We start from the raw sequence: 22,506 nt of genomic DNA on the forward strand, positions 1-22,506 counted from the left end.
TGTTAATGATAATCCTAAAATATAAAATGATAAGTAAGGTAAACATAATTATCCTATTTATTTTATCCTATTAGCTATAGTAAGTAAGAAGGTAGTCGGTTCCATAAATTGTAATACGATTAACATGTCAAGGACTTTACATTGACATTATCGTTATTACTTACACGTCACATAAAAACAGATGGTTATTTCCATTATTATGATTAACTTTTTGTTTTCAAAAATTTAATTTTTTGTTTTAGTAACAAATTTAAAAACCTAAAAACAAAACATAGTCAACTGATTAGCCTGTATGGATATCGATCTTTGCTTAATTTACAAAAAAAAAAAACAAATATGAAAAATAAACAAGCTCTATGGTCTGTGACAAGATGGTGCCGTTAAATTGAAATCGATGTTTAATATGTAAATAATAAAAGTTTTAAGCAATTAGTCATATTTGTTTTTAGTTGAAAATGGATTGGGTTCATTGCAATACTTGTTTCGCTCAATTGAAATCAGAAATAACACTCCAATTAACAACATGTGGTCATATGTTTTGTAACAATTGTTTGAACAATGGTGTGTTTAATTTGTGGTGGATCGGTCTGATTATGAATTTTTAATTGTTATATATTATTTATCCCTAAAATTGCATTTTAGCTGCGAAAGAAGGCATTTGCTTGGTTTGCAAAAAGCCATGCTCTATTATGAAACTGGTCCCTGACGTAAGTACGAATTACTATTGGTCAATTTGACGTTTCAGTTCACTGATTTTAACTTTTTAACGGTTAAGTTACGAGCGCCGCCGTCTAATGGAAGGTGTCCACTGATCTACATTGTACGTATCGGACGCATAGCTTCAAACGGATTCTCCGTATAGAAAGTCACATAAGTGCGTCCACTAATCCAGATCGTACGGATCGCATCGAACTTTATTTACCGTAAAATTAAAAATCCATTTGCTGCGATGCGTACGTACGATACTGATCTGTGGACGCCTACCATAATACGATCACGGCACGCGGCGCTCGTTTTGTCACATAAAATTGTCTATTTTTGGAAGTCTGGCTTTGAATGTTTTTGTGTATTAATATAACTTAACTCGTATATTAATTATAAGCTTATTTTAATGGTGGTTATTTTAATGCATCAGTCGCGGGTTTTCATTCATCGCTACACGCCCTCCGCCTCACGCGGACCGTCGGGAGTGCTACGAACGAAGTTGCCAAGCTATAATTACTGATTTTCTTACGGACGAAGTCGCATCCATCACTAGTATTATACAATATTGTATAATGTTACGTATTTTCTTACAGATGACTCAAGAAGTGCAAGATTATTTTACAGACCCGACCGACTTACTGAAAAAGTGCTGCGAAGTTTTCGAATTCCAAAAAAAACATAGACGTCGGTTAATATCGTATTTGTTGTTGTCGGTAAGTAAATTAATTAAAATTAAGAAATGTTACAGTAATACTTCAACGGTTCTGAAATCGACATAAATTCAGTATTTATCAACAACAAACTATCTTAGATAACAGTTCGACTTCGTAAATTATTTAACAGAAGTTAGCTTTCATTCGCACGAGAGTTTTTTCAACGGACGTTGAAATAGCGTTTAATTATATAATGAAGATCTATTTGTAACGCCTAAAATTGAAAATGCAATACTGTACGAAAAAAAGCATCGTGTTTAAAAAACGCTGTCGTGTGACATATACTTGGGAATGCATTTGTTGTATTTAAACGCTTTTTTTACGCCCGTTAAAAAAACTCGTGCGAATGGGGGCTTAGTGGAAATTAATGGAAAAAAATATGTGCTCGCGACAAAAGGCTTTGTGAGAATTTAAAGACATACATTCTTTTTTTTATTTTTTACAAGTTAGGCCTTGACTACCATCTCACCTGATGGTAACTGACGATGCATGATTCTAAGATGGAAACGGGCTAACTTGGTAGGGGTAGGATGAAAATCCACACCCCTTTCGGTTTCTACACGACATCGTACCACGCTAAATCGTTTGGGGGTATATCTTTGCCGGTAGGGTGGTAGCTAGCCACGGCCGAAGCCTCCCACCAGCCAAAAACCATACCAACCATACCAATCCTTGTTATAATTACTTCACCTACCCTTACTTGGTAGATAGACAAATAAAATTTTCAAGGGAACTTATTGCAGGTGCTCTCCCCAGAACTTAATTAAGTCGAGCTAATTAACACTCAACCCTTTTGGGCTCAAAGTTTCTACCCTTTATTAAGCTTAGGCTGCGTTTCCATTATGTCGGAGCGACAGTTTATCGTGCAGCACATATAGGACGGCACGACTAACTGTCGTCCACAATACTTTTTTACCCGAATGCAAGAAGAGTTATGTTTTTCGCGCATATCTTGTATAATATTCTTTATTGCCTCATATCTTGCAAACCGCTGAACGAATTTACGTAATTAAGATATCGTTAGATTCGTCTTAATAACCCAAGTCGCTATACCTAAACTTGAGGTGAAAAAATTGTTTATTTTTTTCGAATATTGCAATATGGGTATCAAATTCAAGGGCTCATCAAGAGGATTTCAAAATCATGGCCATATAAAAAAATCTACAATTAGAAAAACGTTATTCATTAATCGCTATACAAAATACGCGAGGCGGATGACTATGACCTATGACTGCAGGTTAGGCAGTCGGGTTTTTTATTTTTTTTTAATTATTGACTAGTTTACTGTGATGACACGACAGCACGACTGTCGTAAAACGGTAAAAGATCCTCACGTTATACAGAAACGGTAAACTGACACAGTAAAATATCGTCACAGTAAACCGACACAGTAAAAACCAAGACAGCTGATGGGATGGATTTTTTACCCCACTATTTCTAAGCCACCCGGATTGATACACTCAGGCCAAAACACCCTTCCAGAGTGGCTCTCGAAGCCGAGTTTCGAGTCTCAGAGGAGACGCTCTTAAAGGGTCGTTCCGCCCATATCTTCTGCTTCTGCCGTCGGTCCCCATTAGGCGATGCTTATGCGCTCGTCCAAAATCCCCGGTGACGCCACTGAGGTCTCATTAAGGAGCCTACGGCACTTACACAATCAGATAAGGAACAGTGACGCAGTGATAACACAGAACCGATAATATCGGTCCGATCCAATGGTAAGGTGTTACCATTGGGTTGGACCGATATTAACGGGGTCGATAATAAAAGTCGATATAGTGAGACCAGCCAGATACGACAGACGTCCAACGGTAAATTTTACAGCTCCGATTATAATGGGAACGCACACTCGCGATAAAAGAAATTGTTTGAGTACAATTTGTGAGAAGGATTAATTAATTCGTTATGTCACAGTGAATTGAATTATCGTGTTCCGTTAATGATGGCTGTTGGAGCGGGCTAATTGAATTAAAATTTAATTATTTTCCAATGCTAACGAAGTTTCAGTTTATGTAGGACCTACGTCGAAATTTAAATCTCCACGATCCTATTAGTTATATTATGTGTCACCATTGTACAATTTCAGACTGCCTCGATGGAGCAGTATTTAGCGTATGTAGCTTAGCATCACGAGAATCCTGGTGTGACATCATTGTATCATTATTTTGTGGTAGAGGAGACACCTCGAGCAGGTCCCAGGACTTGTAAGTTTGGTGTAGGTTTAAGGGATCTCTTTAGAATGTTAACATGTTCTCCATGCCCACACTAAACAATACAACAAAGCATTATTACATAAAATCACTAACGCGACTAGCAGCATGTCGGTGTTCACGCTGCCTAACAAACAACTGAGCTCAATTCATAAAATACCCTCTTATTTATACCATCACCACCTGTAATCGAGGAATTAGTAACGCTGGGTTCGATTATATGGGGGTGCGATAACTCTGCGGATATGACCTACCTTCGCTTCGGAGGCCGTAGGTTCAAATCCAGTCTCAAGAAATTAATCACGTGTCTCAAAAACATTTTGAGGAATCCTGCATACATGAGAACTTTCTTGATTCTCTACGTGTATAAAATCTGCCAATACGCATTTATCCTGCGTGGTGGTCGACAGTTTCTCATTCTGAGAGAGGAATAGTGCTCAACAGTGAGCCAAATATGTTAATGATGATAATGATGAATTATTTTACAGATTAAAAAATTCTATGCTGCGAGAACGGAACTCAAACGTATGACGGAGCTGTGCCAGACCCAACACAAGCAGCTGAAGGAGTATCAGAAGATCAATAAAAGTTTGAAAGCCCAACTCTTGGCGCAAAGTAAGTGCATGTGCAAATCGAAAAACAAGTAAAAAAGTGTGTGTCATAGGTGTATGTTGCCAGCATCCAGCGTGCCGATGTTGGCGGCTGCGCTCAGTGAAAGGTGCTCAGAATAGGTTGCGCACAAAAAAACGTAACGCTGTCATTCGTTCATCGAATTTTACTGCCCATAGTTTTTTTATACCGGGGTCTATATCTAAATCGAATCCTACGGAGTAAAATCCAATAAACTCCAAAAATTAAAAAGCTGTTTCACAAAGAAAAAAAAGTTAAAATCAGGCTAGACGAAAATTATTGACAATTGAAAAAAAAACGCGTTTCAGTTCTCAGTGTCTAAAGTAAAGTTGTGTCCTAGAAATAGATAAACTATTCCTATAGCTTGGCTTGTTCGTTGATGACACTCCCATGATATGCGGGCGACGGGGGGAAGGACTGCGCGGGTGTGAAGTCGCGCGCGGGACATCGCTACGCAACTCCCGGCCCGCGCAGACCATCGCGAGTGTTTCGAACGAATATGCCAAGCTATAGTACCTCGTTGTTCTATTTTTATACTCCGTATAAACCGCAATGTGGATGAAGTTACAATTACACCTTTATGTATCAACTAGTAGTCACAAGCTATTTCGTCTGCTTACAAATTATAATTTTTTATTAGTATAGGTATTCCTACCTATACTAGAAAATTTCCGCCTTCCTTAGAACATAATATACAGGGTGTCCTGTAATTAATGGATAAAACGCAAATGGTAGATATACATCCAAATAATCTAAAACTAATTTGAATAGTTTTCCAAAAATCCCCTAGGGTGACCAAGTTATAATATTTTTTTTCTGATTTTCCAATATTATATATTACTATTATGAATCAGTTTTTTCAATGCTGCAACTGCTGTAATTTAGATTTCAAAAATCTGTTTTTGTTAAACATTAACTTTTAATTAAATAAACCATTGTACTATAATACTATTTTTATAATGTATGTTCTGTTTGTTTTGTCGAAGAAGCTTTTGAGTGCAAATTCTGTCATTTTCAATTGTAACAGAAAGGAACGTAGATTTTAATCAACGCTTTTTTGTAGTTATCCTTTATGTACCTACTCGTAAAATAAATTTATAATTAGTTTTGCGAGCAAACTCCAGGTTGCCATTAATTTGTCCCTCATCTTTATTCATACGAAAATCCTCTAAAAAGCGGCCGGTCAAAAGCACTCGTTTTTAATTAGACGGGCCGGGCATATTAAATGGCTGACATTTTGCATGCCGGACCCGGTACAAACGCAGGGCCGGATTTAGGAGTGGATAATCTCCGGCTGCAGGATCCAGTGGTTAAGATTTTATTTTTTTATATTCTTTACAAGTTACCCTTTGACTACAATCTCACCTGATGGTAAGTGATGATGCAATCTAAGATGGAATCGGGCTAACTTGTTAGGAGGAGGATGAAAAATCCACACCCCTTTTAGGTTTCTACATGACATCGTACCGGAACGCTAAATCGCTTGGCGGTACGTCTTTGTCGCTAGGGGGGTAACTAGCCACGGCCAAAGCCTCCTCACCTCAATCGGTACAGCCGGGGATCGAATTCAGGACCTCCGTCTTGTAAGCGCGCACCACTGCGCCACGGAGGCCGTCAAAGATATCCTTAGTTAAAGTGATGGGCTCAATCTTAAAAATTGGTAGTGACGTTTACGATAGAATAGAATAGAATATCTTTTTTGGAATGATTTCTTGGATTTTTTGGATGGAATTTGTCCACACACAGTAATAAAATAAAATAAACAGACAAAACATACAAAAATCTTGTCGTGGACAAAAAAGGTATTCACCTCAGCACGCTGTGGCGCTGGTTTTCAGGTGAACCTCGCAACGTAACGATACGGAATCAGCGTGCGGATGTACAGGCCATTATGATTGCTTGGAATTTAAAAAAAAAAAAATTACATACATTTACAGACTCTAGCATTATCCCCTATGGAAGAAGGGAGGATCTTATAGGTTGTAAACAGCTGCTAAGCGGGTTGGGGCGAGCATAGTGTGATAACATTTGACTATGTAATGATCGATCACCAACTTCCCAACAAAGAGCAGTTACTAAACATTTCTTGGTCGTTCAATTTCAATATTTCATAGCTCAACTCAGGGGTCAATCTCATTATACAGAGTAACATGGACTGGACCAACTAGGCATACTACTTAAAAGTCAATTGTTGCTCATTTTTTTAATTGTTGTATCTCACCTGTAATTTAAAGAACAATTTAAAGGTACGAGTATATGCATGTGCCTTACAATAAAAATAATTTATGCAAATGAAGTTGACACACTTGATATGTGGGAGTAACCAACCCTTTTGATTAAGTCATTATTTTTAAATTAAGATTAAGAACCCTTTCAGTAATTAAGAACCCTTAAGGACAACAAAGAACTTACGAATATCTCTCCACAGATTATCCAAACTACAGAATCCGGCCCTGCATTTTCAGAGTACGTTGTTTTTATGAAATCTGTCTTTTGGGGATTCCTAAGCAAAGCGTAGGCAGCAGAAAATGAAAATACAATTTTCAGAGCGTATTAATTATAGGGCTTTTAAATTTTTAATTTTGAGCCGCTGGTCGTAAGCGACCCAAAAAGTTGTTCAAAAATTGTTGTTAACGATGATTTTTTTGGATATGACGGGGTTTATGACCTAAATGGTCAGGCAGACAGACCCCGTGTATATAAGAATTATAATTTTTTTTTTCGTGTTTTTTTTTGTTGTCTCAATTTTTTTCATTTTATTCAATGTTAGTTGATTCCATTTTTCCTATTATGGTATAAATAAATATTACATTTGTTTGAGGGCAAACATCACCATTCAACGTGCCTATCTCTCCGGGTAGCAACATCTCTCCTGGGTACCTTCAGAGCACGCCCACCTACAAGCGGCCAGCGAAGAGTACCCCATACAGCGTAAGTTACATATATGTTGTGAATCTAAGCAAAATTAAGTTAATGTTAATGTCAAGCATATACATACAGGTTGTCCCGTAATTCATGGGAAACGCAAATGGTAGATACACCACCTAATTCTCTATTTTTCTTTATCAATTAATTACGGAACAACCTGTATAACATTTTAAAATTAGTACTAGTAATATTTCCATAAACGTCACTTAGTTTAAGATGCCAGTTTATAAACTGCATGTAGTACAATACTGAGCTTACTTCAGCTCCTTTGTCTAGTATGAACCAGCTAATAGCTAGTTCTTAACAAGGCATAGATGAAGTGCATAAGTTTTGATGATTCGGGTGGTATTTATATTATTGTGGAGGGTAGGTATTTGTACGAAGTTGTTGCAGCAGTGATGGTATAAATAAGAGGGTATTTGATGATTTCAGCTCAGTTTGTTTGTTAGGCAGCGTGGACACCGTCACGCTGCTATAGTAACTTTGTGCAACAATGTTTTGTTGAAATTATTAAAACTTATTGTTTTGTATTGTAATTATTGATATTGTTTTAAGTTGTAATTATTTATTGATCATAAATTGTTTAGTGTCTGGCAGGGAAGGTGAGTTTTAATGCATACTAAAGGGATCCCTTAAACCTACACCCAATGTCACAAGTCCTGGGACCTTCTCGAGGTTTTGCTCTACCACTAAATGATGGTACAATCACTGTCGCCGCTACCCGTCCCATCATACTAGTGCATATGGAAAACCTTTGGGATGTTTTCTGTGCTTTGGGCAAATCCTTCCTCTCTCTTTAGGAGGGAGAGGTTATTTAAAGTTGGCGGGGTTTTAAATTAGTAACAGTCTTACAAAACATCTTTGAACTTAGATAATAATTGATATTTTTTTATACAATTACGTTATTAGCTATATAAACAATACGTACCTATACATGACGATTACGAAACGGGTATAGCCCCCTTATCATCTTGTAACCTCTAATTTAAAAGCGATAAACCATAGTTAAGGGAATTCCCAATATTATAGATCCGATATCGCAATTATAAACAATTAAATTAATTTATTTTGTAAATATGTAAATCTGACGTATCCATGCGGTACCTACTCGTAGAGCGAACTCTGATAAAAACTGAACGTTTTACTTCGAAACTTCATCATCTATCAAGTTTAATTGCAAAAAAATAATTACACAAAGCCAAAAAATATTTAAACATTGGTCATAAGCTGCCAGGAAAGTAATGCTTGCTTTTACTTTCTCATAATATCTCTCTCATTTATATGTCCTTTTTTTAATTTTGAACAATGTTATTATAAAACACTATTAAAAATTTATAAAAAAAATTAACCTCTCCGCTGCGGGACGTTTGAGTGTTCAGGCAATACGCACCGTTTCAAGAATCACTGCCTCCTGTATCCGACCCTTAATCTAGCAGTTCCTACATTTTTTTTTAATGCAGTTAAGCTCGCTTTTGACCATGATCTAACCTGATGGTAAGTGTAGATACAGTCTAAGATGGGACACGCTTGCCTAGAAGGTGCCTATTCACTCTTGTTTTGAAGATACCCAAGTTATAATATTCAGGTAACACAGACTTGGGAAGGGTATTCCAAACCCTAGTCGTGCGTATGAGAAAAGTAGACGCAAAGCGTTTTGTACGGGTCCTAGGGACATCTACAACATAGGGATGAAAACCCACCCGATGTCTTGCGGTGCGATGGTAAAAAGGCGAAGGTGGAACATTATTTTTTCATTAGATTTGATTGCTGAAAACAGGCCACTTCTACTCGTAAGTACTTCTAAACAATGCATCCAGTGGGTCTTTGTTACCCGGTTGATGTCCCTTCTAGCTCAAGTACCTACCCACTAGTAGTACGTACGTAGGTACTTAAAATAAATTACTTCACTAATAATAGTATGTATGAACGACTTAGTAAGTAAGTACTTTGTTGTAAGAGTCGTGATAGAACAGTGGATATGACCTCTGCCTTCGTTTCGGAGGGCGTAAGTTCGTGTCTGGTACGGGGCATAAGGTGCAAACTTTTGAGTTATGTGCATTTTAAGAAATTAAATATCACGTGTCTCAAACGGTGAAAGGCAAACATCGTGAGGAAATCTATATACCTGAGAATTTTCTAAATTCTCTTCGTATGTGTTGTCTGCCAATCCGCATTGGGCTAGCGTGGTGGCCTAACCCCTCTCATACTGAAAGGAGACTCGTGCTCAACAGTCGAATATGGGTTCTCAATGATGACGTATGACTTTGTGCCATGGGATTTTTGTAGACAGAGTCTTTGAATTATTTCCTGGCTAGCTGGTCAGGCTCATTTTTTGTGCAAAGGATAAACCTGGCTATACAACGTTGAAAAGTTAACGTAGAATAGCCAATGTTCTTGCCACTAATACTATACTATACTACAATACCTACAGGTATCGTTATTAGGATAAATTTGCTTAATGCTAGACACTCATCATCGAATAAACTCACATGCCTGCAGCGCTAACGGCATGACATCCGATAAAACTGATAGTGCATATGACATCGTGCTGATAGAACTTCGGGCTTCGGGATGGTGAGTGGCTAGCATATGTTTCTTATTGTATTGTTTCAATAAAAAAATCAGAATAATTATGAGAATTGTTTACCCAGCAACCGTATCAGTCGGCTCTCGTGACCCCAACTCGCATAAGCATGACCCGCGGCTCTGTCAACACGAACGCCCATAGTCAGGTATGATAATATTTATCTTTCATATAGGTACTAGCGATCGCCCGCGACTCGTTTGCTTGTTTTTAACCGACTTCAAAAAAAAGGAGGAAGTTTCTCAATTCGACCGTATATATTTTTTTACAAATCCACAGGACAGCCTTCGTGGCGCAGTGGTATGCGCGGTGGTTTTACAAGACGGAGGTCCTGGGTTCGATCCCTGGCTGGGCCGATTGAGGGTTTTCTTGATTGGTCCAGGTCTGGCTGGTGGGAGACTTCGGCCGTGGCTAGTTACCACCCTACCGACAAAGCCAAGCGATTTAGCGTTCCGGTATGATGTCGTGTAGAAACCGAAAGGGGTGTGGATATCATCCTACTCCTAAGTTAGCCCGCTTCCATCTTAGATTGCATCGTGAGATTGTAGTCAGGTAACTTGTAGAGAATAAAAAAAAAGTTTAGTGGTTTAGCCGTAATAAAGTTACAAATAGACAGACACACTAACTTTCACATTTATGAGGAGATTATCATCATATCATACCGATGGACGCCTATGGACGTACGCCTTTTGTAGGGACTTCCAAAAATCGCGATCCTGAATCGCCTGCATCCAGCAAATCCCTGCGACTCGTGATGTCGTCAGTCCACCTGGTGGGGGTCGACCAACACTGCGCCTACTAGTGCGGGGTCGTCATTCCAGCACCTTGGGACCCCAACGTCCATCGGCTCTTCGAACTATGTGCCCCGCCCATTACCACTTCAGCTTCGCGAAACGTTGAATTATATCGGTGACTTTTGTTCTTGTGCGGATCTCCTCATTTCTGATTCGATCACGCTGATATATCACTAGTAGGTATGTACATTAATATTATAAAGAAGAAAGATTTTGTATGTAATGAATAAAGTCAAAAACTACCATACCGATTTCAAAACTTCACATTGTCTACAAAATAACTTTATTATATATTTTGGAGTTCAGAAAGAATTTTAAAATTCGATTTTCTTCGTTCACGTATTCTTTTTGTATTTCCTTAGGTACCTCGCACACACCCAATGTATTGTTAATTCAGTAGGGTAAAGTTGCCTTAAGTCGTACACTCGAAGTAAATACTACGTAAAGTTGTCAGGGTATGACTTACCGTGCAACGTTTATTGCCAATAATATTGCGTGTGTGTGTTTTAAAGAAAGTTGAAGACAAAAGTCTTCGAACAGTGCGTGTTGCCAGTGATGACCTATGGTTCCGAGACTTGGTCGCTAACTATGGGCCTCATAAGAAGGCTCAGAGTCACACAGCGGGCGAAGGAACGAGCTATGTTAGAAGTACCTCTGCGTGATCGAATCAGAAATGAGGAGATCCGCAGAAGAACCAAAGTCACCGACATAGCTCATTGAGATGCGAAGCTGAAGTGGCAATGGGCGGGGCACATAGTACGAAGAGTCGATGGACGTTGGGGTCCCAAAGTGCTGGAATGGTGACCCCACACTAGTAAGCGCACTGTTGGCCGACCCCCCACCAGGTGGACGGACGACATCAAGCGAGTCGCAGGGATTCGCTGGATGCAGGTGGCTCAGTATCGTGATGTTTGGAAGTCCCTACAAAAGGCCTATGTCCTGCAGTGGACGTCCATCGGCTGATATGATATAATGATGATGATGATTATTGTGTGTGTGTGTATTTTAAACTCTTGTATTCCTTCAATTTGCAGAAGTCTAACAACTCGAACAAGATCTCGTCGACAGTGTTCACGCCGCCAACGCCGCCGTCGGCCGGGTACGGCCAATTTTTAAAGAACCTATAAAATGGTATTGCAAGCGCCGAAATTACGTTTGCGATGGCTGTGCGAAGTACTTTTTCAGTCTGTTATGGGTTACTACACGACTCCGGTCCTTAAACCGGACTAGACCACGGATAGTTTTATCCGCATTAAAACTAAAACTCTGTAAACTGGATAACATGTCTTAATTATTATTATTCATCAATCAAATATAATTCTTTTTTTCAAATTCTACTTGTGCATCTGGAGCTCTAGTGATCAATCCCCAATAGAACCACGACCAACTTCTAACAGACCTGACTGGAAGGCTTAGAATCAGTGTATCTGCTGTACAATTGTCGTTCTCAATTCTATGCTTCTTAACCATGTTTAAAAAGATGTAGCTAATATTTTTCCATATTTAAATGTTTTTCTGGGATTATCTAATTCAAACCTGAGAATATTTATATCTATAAATACACAATATTTGTATATATAAGTATTGTTTAGAGAACGCATTTACTACCTAGTTATTTTCGTAAATGCGTTAACCTCAGTTTTGAATTAGATAATTCAAATCTGAGAAAAACATATATTAAATTTAAAAAAATATATACTCGTACTGCTAACTCATAAAGTATTCCGTGACTGATCCGGAATTGAACTGAAGTCGTGTAGAGCGAGCATTACTTAACTTGAAACTTTACTCTGAATCTTAGGCCATAAAGTTTATGTACGTTACAGGAGCTGTAATTCCTACATTTCGTGTTTTATTGCAAGTCCTGTGATTCTGGAATATATTCCGTGAATTTTAGAAACATAAAGTTTTACCGCTGCATGAATTACATTCGAATATTGTCTAGTGTTGAATATTTTACAGTTCTATTCCGGCAATATGCTTGTCCATTTTCGTGTTCAATTTTGCTGACCGTGTTTTATTATTCTATTGAATGTGTCTATCTAATTTAAAAATATAAAAAAATGTAACGTAAATAATATGTAACACAAGGGTTTTCAAATTTTAACATGTGAAATGCATTGGACTAAAATTATATGAAATGATTTTTTACATTGTCCAATAGTATTTCATAATTGAAGACTGTAGAGTTAATATTTCTTGATAATGATCTCAATTTTGAGTAAAACGTATCTATACTACACTCTTTTTGTTTACTATTTACCAACAAACAAATTAAAAATGAGGGTATAAATTACTAGTCATTTCACACCTAATAATATTTATAATTAGATTGTTCTTAAATTAATTCAAATAAAATAGATTAATAAGCTTAGGACAATCAGACATGGTTAATATATTTTGTATAACATTTTATAAACAAACCATACACAATTTAAAATAAATTAGTTATGAAATGACATGCGTTTTCTACCTTCATTTCTAATTGTTGGTAAACAGTACTCGTCAAGAAAGACTAGTATATTAAAGGGTTTTTGTCGGATCTGGGTCGAGAATAGCGAAATAGATCGATTTGTCATCTTAAATAATGAACTTTCGCGAAATAATGCTGTCGTAGTATAAGATTTGTATTAAATATACATATAAGGAATGTTTTTTTGTTTGCATTGAATACTCTCTCTGAAACTACTGGATCGATTTGAAAAACTGATTCACCATTAGAATGCTTCATTATTCATGATGAATATATGCTATAATCATTCTTGTGTTCCCACGAGGACGGTATCTATGCGAGTGCATGTAGAACAGGGTAGGCGAACCTTTATGCATCAACGTGCCATTTTTTCTAAAAAATGTTTAATGGGGTCATTGGCGTGCCATCAAATAATTTTGACTTTCTGATTATTTGGAGAATAACAATAATAAATACTATCAAAACTCTTTATGAAATAAAGTAAACAAAAGAGGTACATTTTGGAATGTTTTTATTACACGCATAAATTAAATTATTGTAAAATTAGTGTGACTTCTGTTGCTGCAGGTTAGATGACAAATAATTTATGTCAAATAGCTACTTTACACATGTTTTATGATCGGCGACGTGCCCAAAATATTGTGTCGCGTGCCATCAATGGCACGCGTGCCATTGGTTCGCCTACCCTGATGTAGAATATGAAATACATTCTACTTTAAAAATTAATAAACACACTCTGCTTTGGAAAATTAAATAGTTTTCTATAGTTAAGAATCCACGAGCAAATACTTACATTACATTTTCTCTGTGTTGATATAAGCGTTTCAATTATTTCTAGATTTTTCTCAAGTCAGTCGAGCACTGAGTCGGGCTACGCAACAAATGGCTCGTCGAAGAGATCACCGTCTATCGTGTATTGCAATGGTTTTAGCAAGAAATGTTCTTTTAAACAAAACAACACATGAAGGTTGAATTTTTTAGTTCTAGTTATTTTTTTTTTAATTATAGGCAACAATTTTTTTTAAATAATATCTTATCAATACGTGTTAGTACATAATAAGTGTTTTGCATGTCTTTGTAATATGGCTTTGTATGAAGGCAGTGTGATGTTTTTCGTAAAATATATGTTAAATTCTCTCAATTTGAATGGTTTGTAGAATTACAGTGGAACTCCGGTAATCCGACCACGTTTCGCAGGGCAGTGTCAAACTATCTAATTTGTCGGATTAAAGAGTACAACTGCCTAACTGCCTTGTAATCCGGATATTTACTAACCAACAAATTACAGATCCAACGATAAGATTATAATATGTGTTATACTTCAAAATAAACTTATATCTACTGAAGTTCAAATCGTACTTCATTATGTATGTCAAAAGTAAAAAACCTGCGTTTTATTATAAAATTAACGTCATTAATGCTATAGAACTTACAAAAAATATTAACTTTACATTAGACTGTCTATTATAATAATAATTAAAATATTAAAAAAATAATAGTCATATCAGATAATAGGGAATGCCGGATTAGACAGGTCCGGATTAATGGAGTCCACTGTAATATTTTTATTTTTTCATTTTATTGTTAGCTATTAAGAGTCTGTCCTCTCGTATTGTTAAAAAATTTTAATAAAACTGCTTCGCAAGACTATATATATATATATATTCGTGAACGTCATTTAGATATAAAATGTATGTTTTTCTGTTTATGCTAAGAGATTTGATCCTGCGTGTCACAAAACAATTAATAAAACAAAAAACACTGAAATAGATAAATATCTTAACATTAATTATAGCATCTTGTAACTTAATAAGATAATATATAGTAATATAAAGATAATCTCTATGCACGGTTGTTAAATTTAAACAGCATATTTTTAATAAATAATTTAGTATGTTTGATTAATCTTGTTTTATTTTTCTCAAATAATAATTAAACACGTATATAAGTCTTGGTGCGATTTTAGGCGACTTTACCCTATTTTATTAACATTATAATTCGTGTGCGGGGACCTTAATTTTTTTATAGTTTCAAGAGATTTTTAATGTTTCATCAACGAAACATGAAAATAATAATAATAAAAAAACAATTTTACAGTACAAAGAGATAACGATTTTATTGATCATTGATTGATACGAGGTACAATTCTTTCGATGTTGAGAGGCTAATAATGTATTGGCAGGATCCCTTTGTTCTGTTGGTAGCCGCCACTAGCTTCTTGGTGACCGTGCACTGCTTGAGCTCCCAGGTTGTTGAACTTCTCCAATAGTTCTGTTCCTTCCTTGTAGCCTTTGTGCAGGAATTCGCCCTGCAGGTTGAAAAGTTCATTGCTAGTTTTAATCTTAATCTATACTAATATTATAAAGCTGAAGAGTTTGTTTATTTGAACGAATCTCAGGAACTACTGGTCCGATTTGAAAAATTCTTTTAATGTTAGATAGCCCATTTATCGAGAAAGGCTAAAGGCTATGTTATCCCCGTATTCATACGGGAACGGGAACCACGTAGGTTAAACCGCGCGGCGTCGGCTAGTATAGTATAAATGCAAAAGGTCATTCATCACGATATCTGAAAAATCGCATGACGTACAAAGATCAAATTTGACAGTGAGGTATTTTATAGATAAGTAGAGATTTTTTTTAAAAGGTCCGCTAAGAACGGATTTTGCGAGGGCCGGATTAAGGAGGTCTAAGGGCGGACGAAGTCATCGGCGTCCGCTAGTTACCCTATGATATTCAATTTTAAAACAAAAAGCACAATTCTGTCTATTTGTTAAAAAGTTCACGTTGAATAAATTTTTCAACGTTCGTTTTACGTAGCTATGCATGTAGGTAAATTGAACATTGGAAAATATTCAGTTACTTTTTGCCAAAAAAAATAAAATTCGGAAGCATTTTTAGTAATTTGATTACTGAAATACTACTCTAAACTCATGAATTTGCGTGGCCAGAGGAAATAAAATTGGTGGTAATTAATTACATCGTTATCAACCCATATTCGGCTCACTGCTGAGCTCGAGTCTCCTCTCTGAATTAGAGGGGTTAGGCCAATAGTCCACCACGCTGGCCCAATGCGGATTAGCAGGCTTGACACACGCAGAGAATTAAGACGCAACGCAACGCAGACGCAAGATAATTCTCTGGTATGCAGGTTTCCTCACAATGTTTCCCTTCACCGTTAGAGACACGTGATATTTAATTTCTTAAAATGCACAGAACTAAAAGTTGGAGGTGCATGCTCTAGACCAGATTCGAAGACACACCCTCCAGAATCGGAAGCAGGGGTCATATCCATTGGGTTATCACGGCTCATGTAAAAAATGCATGCATAAAATGAGACTTTATACTACTCGATACATTGTTTATTTAGACAAATGAAAACCACAAAAGCAACGATTGAATTTTATTGTGCGGTCGGCCTTCGACGTAAAATAGCATAGTTTGCTTATTTTCAACTAGTTCAACCGCCCGCGACTTCGTCCGCGTGGAAATCAGCGGAAACTTACAACCCCTATTTCACTTCTTTAGGTGCTGATGAGGATATATACTTTTAAATAAACTCTCTAAACAGTTAAACCAGGATGTCACAAATCCTAAGTATTTTTTAAAATAATAAATGCCATATCTTTTAAATATGACCAATATTCATAAACCAATATTCATGTCCAACGGGGCAGGGATCGAACCACCACCCCTCGGTGATGTGTCCAACTATTCTAACCGTTGAGCTATTGAGGCTTTAATCTATACTAATATTATAAAGCTGAATAGTTTGTTTGGTTGGTTGAACGTGCTACTCTGAAGAACTACTGGTCAGATTTGAAAAATTCTTTCATTGCTAGATAGCCCATTTATCGAGGCTATATTTTATCCCCGTAGTCCTACGGGAACGGGAACCACGTGGGTGAAACCGCGCGGTGTCAGCTAGTTATATCATACCCGCGGTTTCACCTGCGTAGTTTCCGTTCCTGTAGGAATAAGGGGGTAAAATATAGCCTCAACTAACAAACAAACATCATCATATCATCACATCATAGCCTCAATAGCTCAACGGTAAGAGCGGTCGGACTCATCACCGAAGGGTGGTGGTTCGATCCTCGCCCCGTTGGTCTATTGTCGTACCCACTCCTAGCACAGTCTTTCCCGACTAGATGGAGGGAAATGGGAATATTGGTCATATTATAAAAGATATGGCAAATATTCTATTAAAAAAAAACAATCAAATCTTACCTATTTCTTTTACTATAGACTAATATTTTATCTACCTGAGATGAAGCAGACAGTTTGAAAGCGCTCGTATATGTTATTAGGTTTATAATTAATGTTGTAATTACTTTGTGTTTACTTTCGAGACGCTTTAATTAGCGTGATTGCTTTCGACAAAACTCCAATTATTAAGAAGTAATTATTAAGATTTATCTTTCATGTTATATTTAAAGAAATTTCAGCTTCCGTTTTCTGTACTTTATAATATAACTAGCAGACGACCGCGATATCGTTCGCGTGAAAATTCTTGTATACATTCAACCCCTATTTCATCCCCTTCTATTAACATTTTTGCATGTTTTATAAATAACTCATTAACACACAAAAATATAACTCAAAAGGTGAAGATTAATATTAAAAAACCCCTTTTTTACCCTTTAAAAGTAAAATTTTGAAAAATCTTGAATGACATTACTTGTATTATGTTTCTGGTAGTACACAAACCATTTTTTACAAATGTAACTTTCACCATTTTCTGATTTAATTTTTGTGACAAAAAGTCATCTATAGCCTTCTTTGTATTATATTCTCAAATCAAACTAAGTTTCATTTGAATTCATTTAGTAGGTTCAGAGTGATGCCCTTTCAACATTAAATACGGACAGAAAGACACGGTGATTGTATAAGGGTTAGGGTAAAAGTCCTTTTGGGTTCGTTGTTATCAACCCATTTTCGACTCACTGCTGAGCTCGAGTTTCCTTTTAGAGGGGTTAGGCCAATAATCCACCACGCTGACCCAATGCGAATTGGCAGACTTCACACACACAAAGAATTAAGAAAATTCTCTGGTATGCAGGTTTCCTCACGATGTTTTCCTTCACCGTTTGAGACACGTGATATTTAATTTTTTAAATGCACACAACTGAAAAGTTGGAGTTGGAGGTCGGATTCGAACCCACACCCTTCGGAATCGGAGGCAGAGGTTATATCCACTGGGCTATCACGGCTCTCACTATCACGGCTCTCCTAATAACCTAACCTTTTGGGTTATGAAACCGTAAAAATTAATATATGACTTACCTTATTAGCTTTGGAATCGTCAACATTTTCATGGGCTGAGTGGTGCCCTTCTTTCCCTTGTGCGTTCGCATCGAGGACCTTCTCTTCATGCGCCCCTTTGTAGCCTTGTTGAGCATTCTCCCCGAAACTCCCCGCGTTGTGCCCGGAGACCTTGTGGTCAGCCTCGTCGTGCGCTTCGTCGTAGAAGTGTTCGGATTTCTCCTCCTCGTTCTTACTGCTGGATGATTTGAACCCTTTGTGGACGTGCCCTTTTTTGTGGCTCTTGGCCTTTTTAAGCTGTTCTTCGTTGCCGCCTGAAAATAAACAGTAGTTCACAAAATATATATCTAGATTTCATTTCATTTATGTCATTCCGGCAAAGACGTACCGCCAAGCGATTTAGCGTTCCAGTACGATGCCGTGTAGAAACCGAAAGGGGTGTGGATTTTCATCCTCCTCCTAACAAGTTAGCCCGCTTCCATCTTAGATTGCATCATCACTTACCATCAGGTGAGATTGTAGTCAAGGGCTAACTTGTAAAGGAAAAAAAAATTCAATCAATACATATTTTACATTATTATAATATAAAAATTATACTAGTCACACTTTTATTACATAATGCAAGCTATGGAGCCCAGTTTGAGCGTAGCTTTAGTTGTCGAGTGATAGGGAGATCGTTTTTTTTATTTTTCTATATCATGCATGTAGTCATTTACCGCGTAGTAGCACTTTTCGACTAGAAAGTCCCTTAATATCTCTGTTAACGCATTATCTTTTCCCTCATTCCGTATATGGTGTGGCAGGTTATAAATAAATTTATAAATTTTTGTAGATAATTGTATATTGTATGAATGTTTTGCCTATTAGGTAATTCAATGAATGATGTTAAATACTGTTAGATGTGTTACTAGGTCATGAAAAATGAGGCACTCAAAAGAGTACCCCATCTCAATGTTAGTTGTGGTCGACAACGAAGGTTATTTTTAAACAAATAATACTTAAATATCGTCTACAAGTCTGTCGAGTTGTGTGTTCAGGAAGTGTAAAAAGTATATATACAATATGCTTAGATAAATAATGAAATTATATACAAAATTGTGCTTTTTGGGGTGATTTTGTAGGGATGTAACCGATCTATAGTATTAAATTATCATTAAATTCAATGAAATTAAAATACGTGCACAATTTTTAGGTTCTAGCGGAAGCCTGCGACTTCGTCCGTCCTTGGACCTCCTTAATCCGACCCACTCGCAAAATCCGTTCTTAGCAGACCTCTACTGTCTATACTCTACATCCCTGTCAAATTTCATCTTTGTACGTCAAGCGTTTTTTTCGCACTTATATAATAAGATAAACAAATGAATTTACAGAATCCAAACTAACCCGGCAAATGTTTTTCTACCTTATAAATTATTCACGGCAATGTTTGCTAATTCTCAATTCTACCCGATTTGTACACAAAATTTCATAAAAATCCGTCCAGCCGTATCGAAAGAGTTAAATAACAAAAACTGCAACACGACAATTTTATTTATCCTAGTATTAAAAAACGCGAAAGTTTGTACTATGTTTGTTACTCTTTAACGCCGCTACTACTAAACAGATTTAGCTGAAATTTAAAACGAAGATAGATATACTCTGGATTAACACTTAGGTTTAAAACGAAGATATATAATACCCTGGATTAACACATAGGTAACTTTTCATCCCGGAAAAATCCATATCCCGAGTCATTTGTTCAAAGTACAATGCGCGGAAGTCCGCTAGTTAGATAATAAAAAAAGATTATTAATTAATATGCATAATAGGTGCATAAATCAATCACCACACCAATATTATATTAAAACAAAAGTTTTTGTGTTAGTGTTTGCTTGTTTCTCACTGCGTCACGCGGCAACTAGTAAACTATGGTTCCCGCGGGATTGGCGAAAAACAGAATTTCTTGTGAACGGAGCCGCAGGCGTCCGCTTGTACTTAAATAATAAATGAATCATGACTACCATCAATGATAATTTTATGCTTTAGATAGGTTACGAACCTACAAAATCACCACAAAAAGTGATCCGAATTTATCGACTCCACTGTGCGCACACATGCACAATTTTGTCTTTAATTCCATTACATATTTATGTACTTATACACTCGTTTTTATACTTGCAGAACACAGAACATGACGTTGTAGACGATATTTAGGTATTATTTGTTTAAATAACGTTCGTTGTTTATTGCGACTAAATGAAATTAAGTCAGTTTTCCACATTTGACCGCCTCAGTTTTGATGCGCTAGTGGCCCATCTCTAGTATAATATATCATTGACTACCATACACAAAATGATTTTAATAAATGTAATTGAATTGTACATACCATGTTTATCAATCTTTTGTCCACCTTCATAAAACTTTTCATCACCAGCTGCCTTCTTCTTAGCCTCTTCATCTTTGTAGAAACTCGATTCACCCTTTTCAGCCTTCGCTGCCGCGGCAGCTTGCTGGAACCCTTCCTGTCCGTGTTTGGCTTCCTCTGCTGCTTTCTTCTCTAGTTTTTCTACATTAGCATCAGCTCCTTTCTTTTCTTCGACATCATAAGCCTTTTTATCGACATAGCCAGCACCCACTTGGGCGCCTAAAATTGGATGATATAACAACCCATTTCCAAAACCGATTCCTCCGAGTCCAATACCACCCAACGCGGGATTAATGAGACCAACCCCTCCAGTACCAATACCACCGCTATTAAGACCAACACCACCAATACCACTGCCTATTCCGAGTCTTGCTCCTGCACCCAAACCACCAAGTCCCAATCCCAAGCCTTGGCCGATGCCATATCCACCTAAACCGATTCCCCCTAAACCTATTCCTTGGCCTACACCAATCCCACTAGCACCGGCCACTGTATTCAAAACTGTTGACGCCGCTACGTTGATCTTTTCCTCTTCTTGTGGATAATCCTCGCTTTCTTCTACTTCATATGAATCAGACAGCGGCAGTCCAAATTTCCGATCAGTGGGAATCGCATCTAGCCTTTCTTTCACGTAATCGTATGGCGTTTTCTCATTATTCAATTCAACTTTTATCCCATGCGTTCCAATAAACGCAACGATGAGTATGAAAAGTGTTTTTTTCATGCTGCTGATGTAATTATCACCAATATCGTGCAACTGCTGTCATTTTCGGATTGCACACTTTATTTATAGTTTACGTAAATCCAGTGGAACGGTGTTCTTTGTGGCGCAGTTCACGGGGCACGGGAGAGTTGGCTGGTCGTTTCCTTCCTGTGTTATTGTCTCAACTGGTGCTAATGAGAACGGTACTGTCAACCACAATAAACAAGCCGGAGACCTTGCTTTCCAGTTCACTGGAGGTGGCAGTGGGGCGCAAGTTTACGCAACGCATTACAGGTGATACGTTTTCTCGAAGAATTGTTTATAGACAACACGAGCGGTATTGTGGCCATTTTCACAGCCATTCAATTAAGTTGCGTATGCAATAATGCTCTGGTTTACAGATATATAACACCGGAAAACGTTGAAATGGACATTTTTGTGGCATAACAGTCTCCCCGTCCGCTAAATCAGTTGAAACCGTGAAATCGGTACTCGGATAATTCGTTGCGAAATTTTAATTTCTTGTAATTTGTTTTCGATCTAATTGAGGAATTTTTGGCTAAATTTAGAATTAATTAAACAATTTGACGGCTGTTAACGTTCTCTATAATATTATGGCCTCGTTTCAGACTTAAACGATTTCACGTCATTGTTCAGTTATACCTACCTACCAAAAATATGTCGAGGGCTCAAATAGAGGTTATTGGACAAGTTTTTGACATCACTATTATACCTGAAATCACTATTTCGAACTAAATACGTGATGCATTGACGAGCACAGTGATACTATATTGCAAGTACTACAAGGTCAGAAACAACTGTCTTGGAACGTTTGATCAGGCATATGGTTTTTTTTTCAGAAAAACGGTAAATAGATTTGATATTCAAACGTGTCTCAAACGGTGAAAGAAAAACATCGTGAGGAATACTTCATACCTTTTAACTCTATACGTGTGTGAAGTCTGCCAATCTGCATAGAGCCAGGGTGGTGCTAACCTAACCAGTCCAGTGAGCAGTGTATGGGTTGTTAATGATCATGAGAGATAATATAATATATACAAAATATTCTTGTTATTTCACTCTCCCTATTGTATCTCGAAA

General features: G+C 37.2%; 2 protein-coding genes across 3 annotated transcripts; one reads left to right on the forward strand and one right to left on the reverse strand.

The window, feature by feature from the left end:
* The first annotated feature begins 370 nt into the window (after positions 1-370).
* Positions 371-14,644, forward strand: LOC112050408 (probable E3 SUMO-protein ligase RNF212). 2 transcript variants are annotated; one of them, XM_024088671.2, is made up of 8 exons: positions 371-561; positions 643-707; positions 1,299-1,418; positions 4,114-4,240; positions 7,077-7,186; positions 9,835-9,915; positions 11,596-11,660; positions 13,873-14,644. In XM_024088671.2, the coding sequence occupies exons 1-8, from the start codon at positions 456-458 to the stop codon at positions 13,997-13,999; spliced, it is 801 nt and encodes a 266-aa protein (XP_023944439.2). In that variant the 5' UTR covers positions 371-455; the 3' UTR covers positions 14,000-14,644. The 2 variants fall into 2 exon arrangements, with proteins under 2 accessions (XP_023944439.2, XP_023944440.2); XM_024088672.2 differs by having other exon boundaries at positions 11,596-11,692; positions 13,873-13,990.
* A 479-nt stretch (positions 14,645-15,123) lies between these two features.
* LOC112050401 (ATP-dependent RNA helicase glh-1) lies at positions 15,124-21,620 on the reverse strand. Its single transcript, XM_024088664.2, has 3 exons — positions 20,664-21,620; positions 18,320-18,612; positions 15,124-15,342 (listed from the first exon to the last, which is right to left on the reverse strand). The coding sequence occupies exons 1-3, from the start codon at positions 21,424-21,426 to the stop codon at positions 15,199-15,201; spliced, it is 1,200 nt and encodes a 399-aa protein (XP_023944432.2). The 5' UTR covers positions 21,427-21,620; the 3' UTR covers positions 15,124-15,198.
* Between the last annotated feature and the right edge of the window lie 886 nt (positions 21,621-22,506).

Source organism: Bicyclus anynana, chromosome 13 (assembly GCF_947172395.1).
Source record: "Bicyclus anynana chromosome 13, ilBicAnyn1.1, whole genome shotgun sequence".
Lineage (NCBI taxonomy): Eukaryota > Metazoa > Arthropoda > Insecta > Lepidoptera > Nymphalidae > Bicyclus > Bicyclus anynana.